The 19,184-nt window shown below is 37.7% G+C and overlaps 1 protein-coding gene across 1 annotated transcript in view; it reads right to left on the bottom strand.

The window, feature by feature from the left end:
- Positions 1 to 19,184, bottom strand: part of KPNA4 (karyopherin subunit alpha 4) — a 56,477-nt gene that overhangs the window by 19,110 nt on the left and 18,183 nt on the right. The window contains exons 4-14 of the mRNA XM_006123437.5: positions 19,077 to 19,106; positions 18,907 to 18,959; positions 16,622 to 16,717; positions 16,337 to 16,422; positions 12,823 to 12,909; positions 11,331 to 11,500; positions 11,184 to 11,228; positions 9,563 to 9,694; positions 9,164 to 9,292; positions 4,624 to 4,728; positions 2,687 to 2,758 (exon numbers count right to left, since the gene is read on the bottom strand). Of these exons, the coding sequence (XP_006123499.1) occupies positions 2,687 to 2,758; positions 4,624 to 4,728; positions 9,164 to 9,292; positions 9,563 to 9,694; positions 11,184 to 11,228; positions 11,331 to 11,500; positions 12,823 to 12,909; positions 16,337 to 16,422; positions 16,622 to 16,717; positions 18,907 to 18,959; positions 19,077 to 19,106 (1,005 nt within the window). The remainder of the gene's footprint in view (positions 1 to 2,686; positions 2,759 to 4,623; positions 4,729 to 9,163; positions 9,293 to 9,562; positions 9,695 to 11,183; positions 11,229 to 11,330; positions 11,501 to 12,822; positions 12,910 to 16,336; positions 16,423 to 16,621; positions 16,718 to 18,906; positions 18,960 to 19,076; positions 19,107 to 19,184) is intronic.

Raw genomic sequence — 19,184 nt, 5'->3', positions numbered from 1 at the left:
CCTCACTGCCTAAGCTGCTCCAGGTCATCTGACTGGGACATGTTTTGGAGAAAGGCATAAAGATTCCCTGGTCAGTATGGAATCTTCCAGTGAAAAGAAAGTTAATTCCCATTCAAAAAGTGGTATTAAAGCTGTTAGAGGGAAATTATAGCTTGAAGATGGAATGGGGGACAGACTCCTCCCAAAGGCCAGCTTCTTGGAGTTATAACCTCACAAGAAAGAGAGGTGGACTTAATGGATTAGGAGACTCTGGCTCTAGAGCAAAGATATCCTCAGGAGGACTGCAAATTTCAGCAATCCCTGGAGTGAGTGGGGTTCAATCTGCACAAGTATCCAGAGCTGCAGCTAAGACAGTCTGGGTGTGTCTAAACTACATGGCTCCATCGACGGAGAGATGTCGATTAGGCAGGAAGGCAAAGGGAAATGAAGTGGCAATTTAAATAATCGCTGCTTCATTTAAATCAAAATGGCCGCCACACTGTGCCGATCAGCTGTTTGTCGGCACAGCGCAGCAGTCTCGACGGGAATCTGCCGACCCCAGAACTCTTCGTCGGCAGATCCTGTAAACCTTGTTTCACGAGGCATAAAGGATTTGCCGATGAAGGGTTCTGGGGTCGGCAGATTCCCAACTAGACTGCCGTGCTTTGCCGACAAACAGCTGATCGGCACAGTGTGGCGGCCATTTTGATTTAAATGAAGCAGCGATTATTTAAATTGCCACTTCATTTCCCTTTGCCTTCCTGCCTAATCGACATGGCTCCATTGATGGAGCCATGTAGTTTAGACGTACCCTCTGTGCCACAGCCATTGAAGACAAAGATGAGTAACTGATGCTCTTGGTGTTTGGTTTTAATCTGTGCTGACAATCCCAGGGTGTGCGTCTGGGACTACTGGAGGGATTACTGAATCATAGTCCAGGGCAAATGAAGCCCTGCACCGGGGCTCTCAAACTCACAGCTTATGAGCCATCTATGGCCAAAGAAGTTTCATAATCCAGCTCAGGAGACCCTGAGGCATGTGCGCACGCACGTGTTCCTGTTCCCTTACATCTCTTTCCCCAAGGGACATAGCATGGGGCAGCAGAAGGAGTCAGCCCCTCTCCCCCCCACTCACTGCACTGGCAAGAGCCATTCTGCTTCACTTGTCCTAGACTCTCTTGTCATGTCTCAAATTTAGGAGGTCTGAAGATGTTGGGCAGAGGTTACGGACTTGCAGTTCAGGAAAGTCTGAATCCAACTTCTTTAAATTGGATTGGGAGGAAGGCAGTCTCATACTTATGAGACTGTTACCCATTCTCTTCTTTTGGCAAGGTCTAGTTGGACCTGTTGGAGTAGACTCCTTTACTCAAGAGTCAGACTTTGTGGCAGGTAGCATGCTTCTTGCTGAGTTACGTAAGTGTTCGGGGTAGAGGATCTCTTGGGCTAAGTACAACCATGGCCTTAGGACTCTTCTATTGGCTTCTTAAGACCAGGTTCCCATCCTTTCTGGGTACAGCTGGGGAACATATTGCAGACAGAGGTTGACAGGATGTGGGTTTCCTTGAGGTAATACAAGCAGCATTGATGGTCTTCATTGACCAAAAAGAACCACAAGCAGGACAACAAATTTTGAAGCCCAGAGTCTTGGATATAGACCAGTACGCTAACAGGGTAAATGGGAGATGCTCCCCAACTCAAGGAGACCAATGCTACAATTATCAGACCAAAACTTTATAACTAGAACTATAAAAACTATTTTCAGGTATCTAAATATATTCACGGATAAAGAAGAAAGCTGAAACTTTAGACACTGGAGGTTCTGACCCTTAATGTGTGTGTCAGTGAGAAGGAATTGGAGGTGGTTGGTCTGCTCTCCCACCCATCCTTTATCTTCTTGGTCAGAAGCATGAGTTGAACCAAGGCACATACGGGCACTGATGGATACTGCTTTCAACGTGCTCCGGCTCTATGAGCATGCCTACCCACAGAGGAAGCACGAAGAAAATGTTCTAGAAAACAGTGGGTTTTTTAGGTTCAGTTTAGAATGCTTAAAATCCAAAATTAAGTGTATGAATTTTTTGGTTCATAAAATTTTACATTTAGATTACACAATGAAAGGCATTGAACATTGCAATTTGATGCACTCCAACTCAAACATCAATACAAGTTTTAGCCTGATCTTTCTGAAACAGGACAAACTTAATTTACATTTTATATCCAGACCTAATTGCAAATCATTTGGAGAATGCGGTCCAATTTTCCTGGAATGCCCTGTTGTCATAGGCATTTCAAGGACATGTAGGGATAGAAGTTGGACCATCAACCCACCCTTATTCTGCAAATAAAAAACTTAGTTTTCACACTTATTTTCTGCACTCTTTGTTAATTGAGACTGAATGTAATTATTCAGCTAGGTACTAAGTTTTATACTGCATGTACAATGTAACTTTCATTCTAATCCCACTCAGTCACCACCAATATTCCTATTCTTAGGTCACTCAAAAAATGAATACCAGAGTACACTCTTACATCCGTTTCCCTTAATTACTGCAAATCAATTAAAGGAGTCTGAAGACTGTCTTATTTTATCAGGTAATTTAAATACTGATCCCCACTTTTAATACGTCAAATACACTCAATGAAGGAAAAAAAAACAAAGAAAAAAAAGGAGAGGTGTAAACTAATTTTGGAAAAAGGTATTAACTTACTTGATCTTTTCTTCCACTGATTGTTAAGTTGCTTATAGCCCACGCAGCTTCTTTCTGAGTACCAAAATCACCCTAAAATACAATAGTTGGATGTACATTATTTGGAATCACAGAAAAGTTGGGCTGGAAGGGACCTCAAGAAGTCATCCAATCCATCCACCCCCCATGCTAAGCCAGGACCCCAGGTATAACCAAGGCAAAACATCTATTGCTAACAGATGTTTGTCTGGCCTGTTAAAAACCTCCCAGGGCAGGGATGCTACAGTATAACTCCCAGGTTGTCTCCCCATTAGTTTAGGTTGAAATTAAAAAAAAGACAGGCAAAAAAAATCTTGTAAAGTGTTAGGACATAGTGGGGGAGAGCACATTTATTTTCCCTTATACTTCTTCTGTAATCTCTCTTTTCTACCTCCTATTCAACCCACCATTGCCCACTGCCTCACTTGCCCAGTCATTAGCTAGAGGGCAGCAGAAAACAGTTTAGACCTGGAGCAGAGAGCTGAACAACAACTGGAAAGAAAAAAAAAGTAATAATTTATTTCCACCTGTATCACTGTAACAGACACTGAACTGTGTTAATTCTGATATGCCATATTGTTTTAGAAGCTGAAATTCAGCATTTGGTCTCACTGAGCTTTTAAGCATACTTAGTGTGTTTATTAATTTCACCCAAAACACCTAGATTTAATAGAAAATTATGCTTCCTTTATGGAATTCTGTTCTCAAAAATTACAATATATTGGTAATAATCATTAGTACTACAGAAGCCTCTTCTTTCCAGCACTTACAGGTTGATAAGGTGCTAGGAAGTAAAAGCATCCTGAAATGCCTGCTAACAGCTACTATGCTTTCCACCCATCATAGAGGGATATGTGAAGTTCTATACTCACAGCAGGAAGACCTGCTAGCATATAACTACCACAAATATATAATTAATTCTATTATAGGTATTTACTTTGTTAAAATTAGTGATAAAGATTTATCTGCTTTTTGGACTACGGCTCCAGGCCATGATAAATTTGAGATTACTCTTCTGGAAGCAGATATGTATGGCAACCTAAGCTACTGGAGACAATTGAGTTTGGAAGTGTCATCACTGTAGAATTCCTTATAATGCTTCCAAAGAAAGAAAGAAAGGCAAAAGAAAATCTTCATTAAAAAGAATTCTTGAAAGTATTAACTACAAATTATTACCCTGATTCTTTATTTTTGTGAAGTCTGCTGAAAGCCTCAGTCATTTGAGAAGAGATTCATTCCCACCTCTTTCTTCTACAAAGTGCAGAACTTAGTCACAATGACTCTTGAATGCTATAATTTTATTTTAAATCTTACATTAATTTTTAACTGTAAGAAGTATGGATGTTAAACATTTATTTTTGTAAATGTGTAATCGTTGAAAATTTCAGCAGTTACATGTTTATACATAGAGGGCAGGAGGGAGCCAGTGCTCACGGGGAGCTAACTTTTAAATCAGCTTTGAGCACTGACTCCCACCTGTGCCCATCCCCACCCCACTGCTATCTCTGATACAGAGGCAGGATCACAGGGGGGGCAGCCAGTTCCCACTGATACCGAGGCAGCAAGAGTGGGGGGGGTTGTGTAACCGTGTGGGTTAAGCAATAAGCCTGGGCTCATAGGTTAACTGTGTACATGAGTACATGTTAACATCCTTAGTAAGAAGATATTTTTCAAAGGATCATTTCCCTAAACTACTTTCCCTCTATGAATTAGAGAAGCACTGACACAAGAAAGGAAATTTAGACTTTAGTTAATTCAAGTACTATGCTCTAACTAGTGATATATGCAAAATCTTTTTATTCTTACCTCAAACCAATTAAAACAGACTTACAAAAAATAAAGACTATAAGTAATTATCAGAAATTCTACAGCACTGCTTTTCCCTCATGTACACAGTATAAAATTAATTATTATCCAACCTTATCTAAAAGGTGTATTATCATTGGAACAAGGTTAGCATCTATCACTGCTTGAACTTGCTGCTGGTTTCCTGCAGTGATGTTAGATAGGAACCATACGGCTTCCTACAGGAAGGAAAAAAAAAACCATAAGCTTTAAAAATACATGGGAGAAATTCTGAATCATCCATTTCCATTCCAGCAAGATTTCATTCATTTACAATTCTAATACACTCATAAGTTCTGAAGTTGAAAAACATGCCTTAGAACCCAACCATCAATACAACTAAAGACTTAAATTAGTGTAGTTCTGTATGCAGTTGCATTAAGAATCATAATCAAATTGGAAAACACAAGGTGGGTGAAGACATTTTTTTGGATCAACTTCTACTGGTGAAATTGACAAGCTAGCTGTCTTTCACTGATGGTCCAATAGAAGATTACACCTCACCTCACTTATTCTTCCCAATATCGTGGCACCACTGCAAACAATAATCCAATTAGGTACATTAAAGAAAGAGGTAAAAAAGGCTGGACCCAACTCCAAAGTGTTTTTTTACAATGGGAGACCAATAGGATTATTGCTATCTTCTCAATCTGTAGATTAACTGATACTTTTTCCCCCCAGAAAGAAAGCTCAGCCCCCAAAAAACTCAGTTAATTCCACATCCTGAAAGTCCACTCAAAACAGCAGCATTATCTTCAGCAGAGGGCTGAAAGGGTTCCAAAGTTACAAATCAACTTTGCTCAACAGCCAGTGACGAAGGCACACATTTCCCTACACTCTGCAAAAATCTGTTCCTGTTAAAGCAGAAAACCATTTTCTGGATATTTCACAGTTGTCCCCCTGTGCCTCCTGCTTCATTCATCTGAAGAAGTGGGTTGTGCCCCCGGAAAGCTCATGATACTATTTATATATATATATTTTTGTTTGTCTTTAAGGTCATTTAAGATTAACTAAAAACAAACAAACAAACAAAAAAAACCCTTAAATGATTACAGACTAACACGGCTACCCCTCAGACTTATCCAGAAAATGTGTATTCACGGTTTCAAATATACATTTTTAAGATTAAGGCCCTGTAGTATTTTCTACCACTACTAGGAAGATATCAACACTAATGTTTTCTTTGTACAAAGAAAAAAAAAATCACTCAATCTGGTTGAAGTTTTCCCAAGGCTGAGATCAATCTAAAAGCTACTCAAGACCTATAGTGCAGGATTAACAGGTATGAACTGACAACTGAAAAAACAAAAAACCACACACACACACACACACACACACACACACACACACACACACACACACACACACACACACACAATGGCTACCAACACTCCATACCTTCAAACTTGGATAAAATTCAACAATATTCACTAAAAATTTTCACTAAATGTACAAGATTTTTCAACCACCATTAGGCAAGTTGAAAACCTGTTGCAAAACATATAGGAGGAAAGGTGATTGTGCTCCTACTTCCAATGAAGTCAGAAGTTTGCTGTGGTCTGTAACGTGAATAAGAACAGGCTCACAGATAGATGTGTACAATTTACATAAGCACTGATTTTACTGTGTTACACGTGTATAATAAAGTTATAAATGGCAAGAATGGCAACACTCAACCCAAATTAGGTAGTAGTAATCATGAAGCTGAGTGCCCAATGTGATATAGGCAGAGTCATATTAGACACTGCCACATAAAACACTCCATAAAGAAAAAATTCTAGATGACAGTCACAAGAGTTGTTGTAGGCTCAGACTTTCAAGAACTAAGGCAATTGGTGAGGCCATGTGATTGCTCTCCTCCCACAGCCCAGGGAAGGGCCAGGACACCCACTCAGGCTCCACTCCTGTCCCATTCTCGCCTCATCTCTTTCCCACCCTTCTTCTGCTCTGCCTCTTCCCCCAATCTCCTCCCCTGAGCAATAAAACCTGGGGAACTAGCAGGGCCAGTGATCTGCCTCCTCTTGCACTCACTGATAGCAGCAGCAGAAGCTGAACATGATAGCCCCAGCTTGTTGTGCTTTCCTGAGCTGCAATCACTCAGCGTCCCACTCCCTCCCTCAAGTTGGGGAAGCGTTGCTCCATTTTCCCTGCTACTGCCAGTGAGTTAGAGTGGGGGAGGAGGGAGGAGAGAGGAGAAGAGTGGGAAACCTATGCTGCAGGTGCTAGGATCTCCAGAAAGTTCTCCCAGACCACCAGAGACTCTGGCCCGACCAACTGCTGGTCAGCCCCTTGTCCATCCTGCCCACAGTGTTGGGGCATGTGCCCCCTCCCTCCTGCACCCCCTATTCAAGAAGGCATGATTAAACTGAGGGCTGCCATTATTATGGTTAATTGGATAATTTGACTACCCGCCATTTGTACCACAGGGGTTACTTTATATAAACCTTTTATTTCATTTGCGACAAGCTGAATAAGCAGCTCTCAATGAAATTAACATAAAAATCTCAAAGTCACATTTACAAACTCTGATGAACTCTAAAATCAAAATCACAAGATCACTGATGCCAATGAAGATTTTAGAGCTTTCTAATCAGGTTAGATTCATCTGGTGAGTTTATTTAGGGCACTAATCACTGGCAATGTGGAAAACAAAACAAAAACCCTCCCCAAAATTTCAACATTTATCATATACACTCTAAAATTAGCACTTTAGTGCCACCATGTAGCCTTTGTACATTTTCTCTCAAAAATACATTATAAAACATCAACATTAAGAAATATGAATCATTGAAACTAGAATGCTTCCTATCACACACACCATTCAAACAGATATCCTAGAGAGTAAATTTAACCAACTATATTCCACATTTACAGTACTTTTAACACACAAAACAGCACTATAAGGTTTCTTGGTTTGAATGTAAGATGCAGAAAAACTATTTCACAGAAAAACAAGCATAATGCTTCAGGATAACATGTTATTTACCAAGGGAGGCTTTTACTAGATAGAATCATTCTTTCTACCACTCCAGAAAAAAGCAGTGGGAATACTACTAAAAATGTAATTATGCTACTGAACCCTGAAATATCTGTATACCTTTTGATTTTATATTTTCGCAAGGAAGTTATAGATGTCAGAACTAATTTCAGTTTCCAATACTATATAAACAAAAGTAGTTTATCCTACAGTTGCAGGACTGAAGCATTAAGCAATCAGACAGAGGGTATGTCTACACTACCCTCCTAGTTCGAACTAGGAGGGTAATGTAGGCATACCGCACTTGCAAATGAAGCCCGGGATTTGAATTTCCCGGGCTTCATTTGCATAAGTGGGGAGCCGCCATTTTTAAAACCCCGCTGGTTCGAACCCCGTGAAACGAGGTGTACCAGTAGTTCGGAATAGGAAGCCTAGTCCGAACTACCTAGTTCAAGCCCCGTGTAGCCGCGCTGCACGGGGTTCGAACCAGCGGGGTTTTAAAAATGGCGGCTCCCCGCTTATGCAAATGAAGGCCAGGAAATTCAAATCCCGGGCTTCATTTGCAAGTGCGGTATGCCTACATTACCCCGCTAGTTCGAACTAGCGGGGTAGTGTAGACATACCCTAACAGACTACCAGGTCCACCTGACTATGCAACATTTCTAACAAAAGACCAACTTTGATGTAATTGATAGACTAAATCTATTCTTAAGATTTCAATGATATAGTTTTAAAAGATTCACTCTATGCTTCCTGAACTTGCTGGGTACTGATGCAATTGTTTTCCCCGGTTTAAGCCACTATTAAATTAAGTATAAACCACTATTTACCAGTTCCCAGGAAAAATTAATTTGGGACTGGGCAATGCCAACCTTGCAGCACAACATAAGCCTCAAATTTCATACAAGGTCAAGAACCCACTGTTGGGTTTATGGATGAATACTGGTTTATATAACATTCTAAACGCCCCAATTTTGATTACATTATTACAAAGAATGACTATATTTGGCAAGGATATTTAAGCGGTTTCCTAGATTTTAGGATACTGACTGCTTAATTTAAATAAAGAAAATATAACAAGATTAAGATTTATAAGCAAAAAACTGGTATTGCAACAAAGATGCATCATCAGGTTATAGTTAGGGCTCCATTGCTGTCACAGATGTTATGAAATTCATGGATTCTGTGACTTTGTGATCTCAGTGTTTCCTGCAGTGGCCATTGTGACTGACCTTTGGGGCCTCTGGAACAGCCTGCATAGCTGCCAGTCCCTGCTCCCCAGTAGCTGCTAACCCACTGCCTTCTAGCAGCCAGAGCAGACACTGGTCAGTGGCCCCTGGCCCTGGAGCATCGCCTCCAGAACCCTCCCGTTAGCAGCAGCCCCTGGGTGCCATTCCCCCACTCTCGAGATTTTTGTCAGCTGTATAAGTTAGACAGATCACAGGGCTGTGAATTTGTTTGTCTATGACTTGTCTATGACATCACTAAAAATACCTGCGACTAAATCAGCTTTAATTATAATATTTGGGGGAAAAATATTGTGCTGTCATTTGGTCAATAATGTTTACAATAAGAGCAAATCATCATCATCATCATTTTTCCTATGGATAAATTTGATACCCAACTTATTTACATACCTTATTAATTTTTTCTTTGGGATGTGTCAGAAGTGCTGGGAAATGTGAAAGAGCTTCACAATTCAGAACTACTTGCGTCTGTTCATCAGTACCAGTAACAATATTGCCTACAGCTCTGAGTGCAGCAGTCTGAAACAACACACTGTATTTAATAACTCAAACGTTTAGAAAAACATTTTTATCTGCAAGCTGAGCATAACAGTGAAAAAAGCAAAATATTTTCATTCAAATATCACCACAAAACAGATAACAGATACTGATATAACCTAAGTGTTCTGCAAATAAAAGTTTACTCGTTAAACTTTAGTCAAAATGATAACTAAATTAAAAAGTTAAGCCAGTTCAATACTGTAGAATAGCAATATCTTATTTATTTCAAAACATAGTATCTAAACTTACTTGCACTTTGACTTCTTGGTGGCTGAGAAGGGGAACCAAATGAGGGACTATTCCAGAGTCTATCACCATCTGGATCTGTTCGTTACCAGCATCCGTTAGGTAGGAGAGGGCCCAGACTGTATCTACCAATATCTAACAAAAAAAATTATCAAATCCATGAGGAAAGAATGGTCTAAGGAAGATGTGCCAACACCTATCTTATAAACCTATTCTATTTAAAGTTAATCTTTTTGGTTCAAGACTTGATTGCTGTTAGAGACCACTTGAATGTTTCTAGTTTTTTTTAATTTTTCAAGATTAGAGTTGTTGCATTCAGAAGATTTGATTCTTTAACATCTATAAACAGAAGGAAAGTATTCTGCTATTTAACATTGTCTTTAATAAGTATAAAATGCAGCCGCTTTATAATTTGTTCTTTGCACCTTTGTCTGCTGCCTTCCTGGTAGCTAGAATATAGGACAAAATATGACAAATCTTGGCTAGAGATAATAATGGCCAAATATCTGTGAGGAATTCTAACATATCTATCCTCTTGAGAATCTTAATTAAAATGAACAATATTTGAAAAATTAAAAATTGATCCTTGAAGTGCGGTCACCCTAAAGACAACAAAATAGACAGTCTCAGAAAGATGCCACACCTTACACGGAAGAATAACTACTCTTATGTTCAAAGTAGAGTTCCTTCACAGATTTTTTTTAAAAAGAAGAGTTTGAGTTACTTAGTGGAAACTAGATGCAGTAGCACTGCGTGCTGAAATAACATTTTCATTTTAGTAGCACAGGTGAACTACACAAAAATTACATTAATGTGAATACAAAATGCATTTACAAAATTACACTGGAAGCAGTCTCTGAAAAAAGGAGACTAAAAGTTCAGATGCATGATTACAAAAATCTAAGCAATTCTCAGGAATTAAGAGGGTCAGTTTCATTTCAGCTGCTACAAGTGAGAATGAACTGATCTGTAGTTACATGGAGTTTCCTAAAACTTCTCTACATTTTGAGGCAAAGGAGAGGCCTTGTATACATGGAACAGTTATATCAGTGTAATTTAACACATGAATTTCAACTGGTATAGTTAATGGATATCAAAGTCTACATACTCGAGCATAAAACTGACTTTCTTAGTTTGCCTTCGACTTCTTTCCAAGTGACAAACTAAACCAGAAAAAAAAGACACAGAACAATAAAAATGTTCACATAAGGGATTATGCTAATATAAGCATACAGGTTGAGCCCTGCAAATCTGCAGATATCTGCTTTATACCTATGGATGTGGATATGGCTGCACACAAATTTTGTACTTACACCCTGCAAAATTCGCAGATGTTCGCTTTATATCTGTGAGTATCCACATCTGCGGATGTGGATTCAGATATCTGGCTCATTTTTGTGGCTACAGGTGGAGACAGGAGAGATCTACATACAGGTATTGCCAGTAAAATCTTCCTGTATGGACAATGCCTCAAAAAGACTCAGAGGTATAGGACACAGTATCTTATTTAACACAATGTGGAGTCACTATAATGTCCCTTTGTATTCAAACAAAAGGTAAATGAGAATCAATATGCAGTTATACCTAGTCACAAACTAATTTGTGGGAAATGTTTTTAACTCACATTTACATCTGTGTGGTGAATTAAAACACAGAGGGCTGGAAGGATCTGGAGGAGAGAGAGAGAGCGCGTTAATATTAACAGCAATAATCAAGACAATTAAGAATTCAACCTGTTTAATTACATTTATAAATGAATAATTCAATTTACCTCCTGAATAGTTTCCATCGGTGGAGGTGGGTCTTTGTGACGGCACAAGTTGACCATGACCCAAGTAACATTCCTTAAAAATGTTATGGGAATAGATGGACTGATGAAGGACAGCAGAGGTTTCACCACCCCAAGACTAATAACATAATCTCGACACTGGGGTCCATCACCTGTGTAAACATTAAGTTATTTTACAAAGATAAAAACTATTTACAAAGGATGGTATTGCAGAACCACACTGCCATGTTAAATAACCAAGGGCCTAGTAGTTAGATGACCCAAGGGATATTCTTCCAGTTTTCAAGCACAATTTGGGCATGAGGTTGGGCCTCAGGCTCAACTATATATCTGGTCCCATGGAGATAGCATTTATTTCTACATACCTCTTAAAGGAAAACATCTCAGAAGAGACGGTTTCCACAATACCCACTGTTTAGCATTACTCAAATCTTGAGCAACACAGGTAGAACGTAGTGTAGAAACTCCAAGCAACTTGTGTGCTACCAAAATCAGAATGTTAAAAAAGAGTGCTCATCCAATGTTCAACATCCTGGCAAGTGACAAAGTCAGCTTTCCAGTACGTCTTCATTTTTACAAGTTTAAACCCTTCACTATTAAGATCCACATTAAACTATGTAAGCCCTTGGATGCACATAACAAGACACCATTACTCAAAATGTGACGTGTCCAACAACTGACTGTAATAATACTTTAAGAATGTTTAAGAAAAATTAGAAATCAGAGTTTTTGAAAACTTAGCTCATTGTCACAAACAAAGCAATACCCAAATCCAACACATTTCAGTAATTCAGTACAGCGGGGTTGACTACACTCACCAGTATGCTATCTGAATATTTCTGCCATTCAATAATCAAAGAGACAAACAAAAGTTTTAGATTAGCCAAGACCTTGGCCAGAAATATTAAATGTGTACTATGAAAGCACTGGTGACTGAAAGGGAGCTCTGATGGTGTTCCAGAGCCTTTAAAATGAAAGCTGTTTAAAGTTATCTTTCATTATAACATGATGTATGTAATTTGTTTGCCAGACAGACTCTCTTTAATTTTCTTGTATCTAGAGTAAAAGATGCATGCGTTAGGGATGGGGCAAGAGAAAGAAACACAGAGGTTAAGCAAAGGGCATTTTGATGGAAATCAAGTCCTTAAACCCCATCCCATGGCTCTTTAAATTAAGCATATTTCTAATTTTTAGAAGATAACACAATCAAAATTGTCTCAGAGGGATAGCCATGTTAAGTATATAACTAAAAAAATAAAAATTTAAATAATGGTCCTGTAGCACCTCCGAGACTAACAAAAATATTTAAATAGTATCAAGAGCTTTCATGGGCACAACCCAGCACTTCAAATGACAAATGAGTGGGTCAAATAAGTCTAAGGACCACTGTTTAAGTTTTTTTAGAATCCAAATTGTTTTATTAATCGGATTTCAAAAGAAACTTCTGAATTTTTATATCAAGAGTAACACAAACCTATGATATTGCCTAAAGCCCATACTGCTTGCTCACACACATTTTGATGGGGTGAATGTAGCAACCTCAGAAAAAGTGGCACAGCATCTGCAAAATAAAGCACTCTGTTACTCAAAAGTCTTAGTTCCAAAGTAATGTGCTCATATTACAGTTGGGTCAAATTAAAAACAAATTCCATTACTCCATGAAGTGAAGATTTTCTCCAGCTGTGTGCTTCTTCTGGTTAACAAGATTTCACTTTTTCCAGATGATGTTCAAATATAAACACTTATCATTAACCAACTTTTCCTTTCTTACCATTCTTTTACAGAAGAGTCTGCACTTCAGACAAATCTTTTGTTCTCATTATATTGAAGATAGTTATGTAACTTTGTCACAGAATTATTCTTAATACATGGTTCATGTTAAAATTGCATATTTAGTTCTTCGGACAACCACTGACTTTCAAAACTAATGTTGAACTGTTTTATCTAGAGCTGTCTGAACGGGATTTCAACAGTTCAAGATCAACCCAACAGGCACAATTAGTTATTTTGAAAAAAGTCACTAAACATGAATAAGTAGTTACACATTTCCTACATTCTTTTCCATTACTGGTTATAAATAGATGTTTTAGTCAGCAACTTTTAATACGCAAAATCTTAGAAGTTCTTATCAAAGTATTTGTACTACAGAATCTGTCACCTATATAGTCTGTCTTTTCTTCTTGTCTCTTGAAAGTAGAAGGGACAATCAAACGATTACCACAAAAATGATTCTGAAGCTTCAAATATAGTAAAAAAAGTGACTGGCAAAAGCAGCAAGATGACTGTAAGGAAGAGCTTTAAACAAAAATCACTCAAGGAGAAGATACGTATTTCAGACTCATATGGGGACATTAGGAGAAGTCAGCTCCCAAGCAGTGTCATTGTTCAGTCAACATTTAACACTGTGACAATCTGGAATAATGCTGTCTGTTCCTACTCTTATACCCAAAAGCTAAGGCACTTGTGCAACACATTCCTGAAGAAGGACTTCATACTTGTTAACTTTGAAGGACCTGTTAATTACTTGGTGCCCAATTCACTGGGTGCAGTTGTTTACTGAATTCACATTAATTTAGGGGGAAGATAGAAGGTTGTGTTTATAATTTGGTTTTAGTGTCAAACTATTAGTTTTAATCAGATAACACACCACTGCACCACCTGACATACTAAACATGTTTTAAGAACTGAAATTAGCCACTGACCTACTTTATTCAATATTAAAACCAGAGGATTTACAATGCTAAGGTGTAATAAAGAGCAAAATACCCACAGCAATTTCAATTACTAGTCTTTCTGGAGAGATGCTAGCGGGCCTCTTTCTTCAGTCAAATAAACCATGGCTGGAGAGTCTGTTTGAGTACAGAATACTCTAATGAAACTAGGTATATTTACATTGTTTCTAATTTAATTCCATCAGTAGAAAAATCAGAATTGCCAGACTGAATCCTGGGTTTTAAGTCCATTGACAAACTAGCTTTATAGACAGAAATAAAATGAGTTTAATGCATCATTATGCAACAGGGAAAACTGAATCTAGATACCAGATTCTGCAATTATATCAGGAGTGGAGGATATCAGTATTGGAGTAAGCACATGCTCTTTGATGGCTCAGTCCAACTCCTTTGAACTCAATAGAATCCTACACTGATTTCAGATGACTTTGACAATGCCCTAAGAAAGTTTTGTAACCAACTGCAATTTCATAGAACAGATTCATTCTCTGATTAGATACAAACTCTCAGATGAAGAGCTGAAGACTTAAGATCACAAATCCTCTTTTGTTTTTTTTTTACTTTTTCTTTGGTTAATTTTGTTAAATATTCGCCTTGGATTTGCTTACATAGTACTTTAAAGTTAGATATTCAGGATGAATCTATTGCTTCTGAGGAAATAACTTTGCATTTCCCTCCAGCATTTTCTCTTATTAGCTCTCAGATTCCCAGACCAAGAAGTGACTCTAAATTTTGCTCCAAATTTCATATAAAAAAAGGCTTAAACAAAATCTATTTTAACTTTGTATTTGAAAAGCATGACCAACACGTTCAGATTATGTTATTGTCAAGTGGTCACAGATGTATCACAATAAGTTTTATTTCTCCTATCAAAGATAAAACAAATTAAAGATTAAATTAGAATTACTTATGTTTGTATCAATCTAATCAAGCTAACATGTCAATGTCATCATTCAAATTAGAGTGTAGTGTTTAAGCAGGATATTTTCCCTTAATGCAGTGGTTTTCAAACTGTTTAGGCCATGTACTCTTTCCAAATAATGTAGCCTACCACACACTCCCCCATCTGACAAAAGGTCATAAAATATCTGTGAAAATGAGGAAATGTGGGGGATGGTTTGTGAAGGGTAACAACACATCTTCCATAGCATGATTTTTTTTTTTAGTACCACCTGATGAGCTCATTTGTACACCAGTTTGAAAACTACTTTCCTATTGAGTCAATTCTATATTTTGATTAACTGTCTTCTTATTCTTAAATATTTAATGTGAGATTTTCACACATTAAATTTCTTCAGTGGAAAAAGTTTCTTCTGCCCTTTCAGAGTGTTAGCAATTCAGCATGCCCAGCACTGGTGGTTTATAGTGCAGTATGTGAACATTTGATACTTCCTGTTCTGTTTTAGTTGTATGGACTTCATTTTTTCCTTGTCTGTTTATAAAACAAGTTTTCCCTTATTTATTATAGAAGATCTACAAGGAATTGAAAGAGAAAAGGAAGTAAATTTGATTCAACTACAAAAAATTGCTTGAAGATGGTAGTAATTCTATATTCAGACCTCAAAAAGATTTGTCGAATTCAATACTAGCGAAGCTCTACTGAGCCCTGATCTCCTAAGCTGATGTTCAAGTATATTTAAAACTAATAAAATATCTAAGGCACAGAACAAAACAATTGTATGTTTCATCTGGCAACGTGGCTTTACAGGTACAAAAATTCCTTCCTAACAATCAAACACAACGACATTTTATTTTCAGTGTAGTAAATTCCTCAGGGGACAGCCTCTGACTTGGATTTTACCATTTCTTCCTTCGCCAAAATTAGGTAGCGAGTCCCTCCTAATTGTGAAAGTAAAAATAGTGTTTGAAATCTGGAAAACCAGCAGATATTAACTGTTAAAACAGTGAGTTCCCACAAGAGATTTACTCATCATCAGGAAACCCAAGTGAATTTCAAATCTGAGAAAATAAAGAACAAAAGCAGATAGGTGCTTCAACTGATGCTGCTTGCCAGAGAAGAGGTAAAATTTCTGGCACGAGAACCCTGAACAGGTCCTTCAACTATGTGCCTATGATTGACAACTCAATTTCAACTATACTGGCTATCACATGAAGTACCAGTCCTATATAGTGTAGATTGGTGAACATTTGAGGGAGAGAGATAGTGTATAGGTGCTCTAAAAATATGAGGATCAAGTGACAAATAAATTATAGTGTGCATGTGAAATGCATTTTTATAAAAACTGATCAACTTACTGGACTGAACTACAGCCTGCGTTTGTTCAGAGGTTCCAGATGCAATGTTTGTCAAAGCCCATGCAGCTTCAAACTGTAAAGAAGGACTATAAATAAAAATACAAAGTTACGTTTACTGTAATACAGAATACTTTCTTTCTGAAACCAATATAGTAACTTAACATGGATACTTGCAAATGCATGCATTAACTGTTTATCAAAAGGATTTCTATGAAGTCCTCCCAGAACAATTTTTTTTATCAGTACTTTCTTTAAAAAAAAAAACAAAAAACAAAAAAAACTCACTTGTCATCTCTTTCAAGACAATGCACTAAAATTGGTAATATTCCAGATTTTATTAAGTCATCAATTGGTGGATTGCGATCACTGGAAAGAAGCTTCCTGTTCAGGGACAAAATAAGAAAATATGACATTTGCAGAGAAATCCCCTAAAGGACTTAAAAAAAACCCAACAACTGTGAATTGAGCATTCCAGAAAAGTTGTGTACAGTGAAGCCTTTGTTATCTGGCACTCTGTTAACCAGAAAACGTTGTTAACCGGCATTGCTCCCAGCCACAATACTGTCACATCTTCAGGCACACAGGCCTGGCTTGGTTTATCATGATTTGCTTAACAATTTTTTTATTTAAGAGGTATTAATCATCTTTAACGCAAAATAGAAATATGAGACCAACTGCCTCACACTACAAAACTACCAATATTAAAAACTTGAGTTTTACTATTATTGTCCATTGGTTTTTCCTAGGTTGATAGGCCCCTCAGATAACCGGAATGCCCTAATCACCAACCATGCCAGATAACACAGGTTTTACTGTACTTAGCTACTACTTCAGCCAATCACACTGCCTCTACTCCTAAAAGTATGACTGTTGAGCTGAACAACTGTTTTGTACTCATAGCATATTCATGACAGTGGTATCATCCACATGTCCTTCCCTAGCATTATATTCCCAGCTGGATCAGAGGATAAGCAGGCATTTAAGTAGCTTTGTTAGGACAGCCAGGACATCTTTTCCCTTCTCTTCCTCACTAAGGAGTCAGTGTGAGCAGGATACAAATGCATGTGCTGCTAGGAAGGAGGGAGTACAAACCCACTGGAATATTAACTCCTTTAACCTCTCTTTTCAATATCATTAAAGTGAGTGGAGGCCTGCAAGGAGTCCAAGTGGGACTGTTTCAGAAGAACATTGTTTTCCTCATGCCCCAGCCCACACCAAAAATATCTCCCTAGAGGGAACAGTGGACATGCTTGACAAAAAAGTACATGTAGCTAACTGCTACTGCTTTCAGTTCTGAATACTACTGTTGATCATTGCCTTAAACTGGCAAGTAAAGCAGAATCTGCATAGTGAAAAATCTCTCAATACAACCTTGGGAAGGGGGCTTTGAATATCTGAAGTTTGTAAAAGCTATGTGATGTTACTGCAGATGTATATTTATTTTGCCAAATGAGCAGAAAAACATCCTTTGTAGGAGAGATGTAAATGGACAGACAAGTTATCCTAAGATGAATTACAATACATATCCCTAGTCCGTACAAAACATATGTACTCTTTCAATGGTAACAAAGCCTAGTTTAGGTTTACTCAAAGTCTACAACAAATGTATTTGCTATCATCTTAGGAAGTTCAAGACTCTGGCTCCAAGAATCAGTTAACTCTAGTTATTTGTATCTGCTTCTGTTAAATAGTGATGGATCCTTGCCATATGCTCTAGTTATGCATTTCAGGCAATTACAGGTGGCTCACATCCTTCCTTCTGCTCAAGCTTCAGATGCTGTCTAAGGTAGTAGAGCTGTAGAAGAGAAACAACTAAATAGCTTTCACATCTTATATTACAAGGACCTCTGCCTACAGGTTTTGTCTGCATGCAAAAGTAGCAGTAAGTTAATAACATTTGTTTCTAAACCAATATAATCAGTGCAAAAAGAGCACGTGGACTTTCTTATTTCCCTTTAAACCTGCCATGTTTCAGTGTACTTTAAATATATTCCTTATTGGGTTTAAACGGAAGGAAATGTCCACACAGCTTTGCACCCATTTAAGGAGGTTTAAAAAAAAATTCACACCAAGTTAAACTGATGCAACTTTCATGTAGACAAGACCTTAGAGGCAACAGCGCAAGAACTGCTACTTGAACAGTTAATAGGCTCCTTAAAGTGTCCTCCAATATTTGGCAATTAGGAAGCTGGAAAAAATTTGGCTAAGTCTTATAATGATTTAAAGCCCTTCTGAGTGAAGATTCTCCCCAACTCAGACAATTCATTTTAAAAATGTCCCAATATAAAATCAATTAGGATTTTTACTCAATTTATTTTGTATGTCAGTATGGTATTTACTGAAGTCCTAGAGCTCACATGAATATTTAAGATAATTCAACCTTAATATCTACACTATGTCTATTTGGTTTTCTAAACAAAACAGGATATTTTATTGTAGCCCTAATATTTGGCAAACTTGATACAGAGGGGACATCACCATTCTATCTATTATTGCAAAAATGCCTGATTTTCTTAATTTAGCAGCACTATATAAACTGCAAGGGTAGAGCTAGCAAAACGTACTCTTACCTGGCAGCCTGTACTGCACTTAACTGGATACCCTGGTTGTCACTTGAAGCGTTCTACAATAAAAAATAAATAAAAATTAAACAAAAAAAAAATCAATAATTTAGATTTCAGCCATTTTACATTTGCCATTAAGCCAAAAAAAGTTCAGAGAAAAAATAAATATTTTTTACCTGAACTATTGCCTCCAATGAGGTATTTTGCTGAGGATAGGAAAAAAAACAAAACAACCATAAGATACGTTTTTTGTTTAAAGTTACAAATTAACGGATTTTTTTTAA

This window comes from Pelodiscus sinensis, chromosome 10 (genome assembly GCF_052426305.1).
Source record: "Pelodiscus sinensis isolate ZL-2025 chromosome 10, ASM5242630v1, whole genome shotgun sequence".
NCBI lineage: Eukaryota > Metazoa > Chordata > Testudines > Trionychidae > Pelodiscus > Pelodiscus sinensis.
Note: the sequence above shows the minus strand (reverse complement) of the source record. Positions and strands in the feature narration are given on the sequence as shown.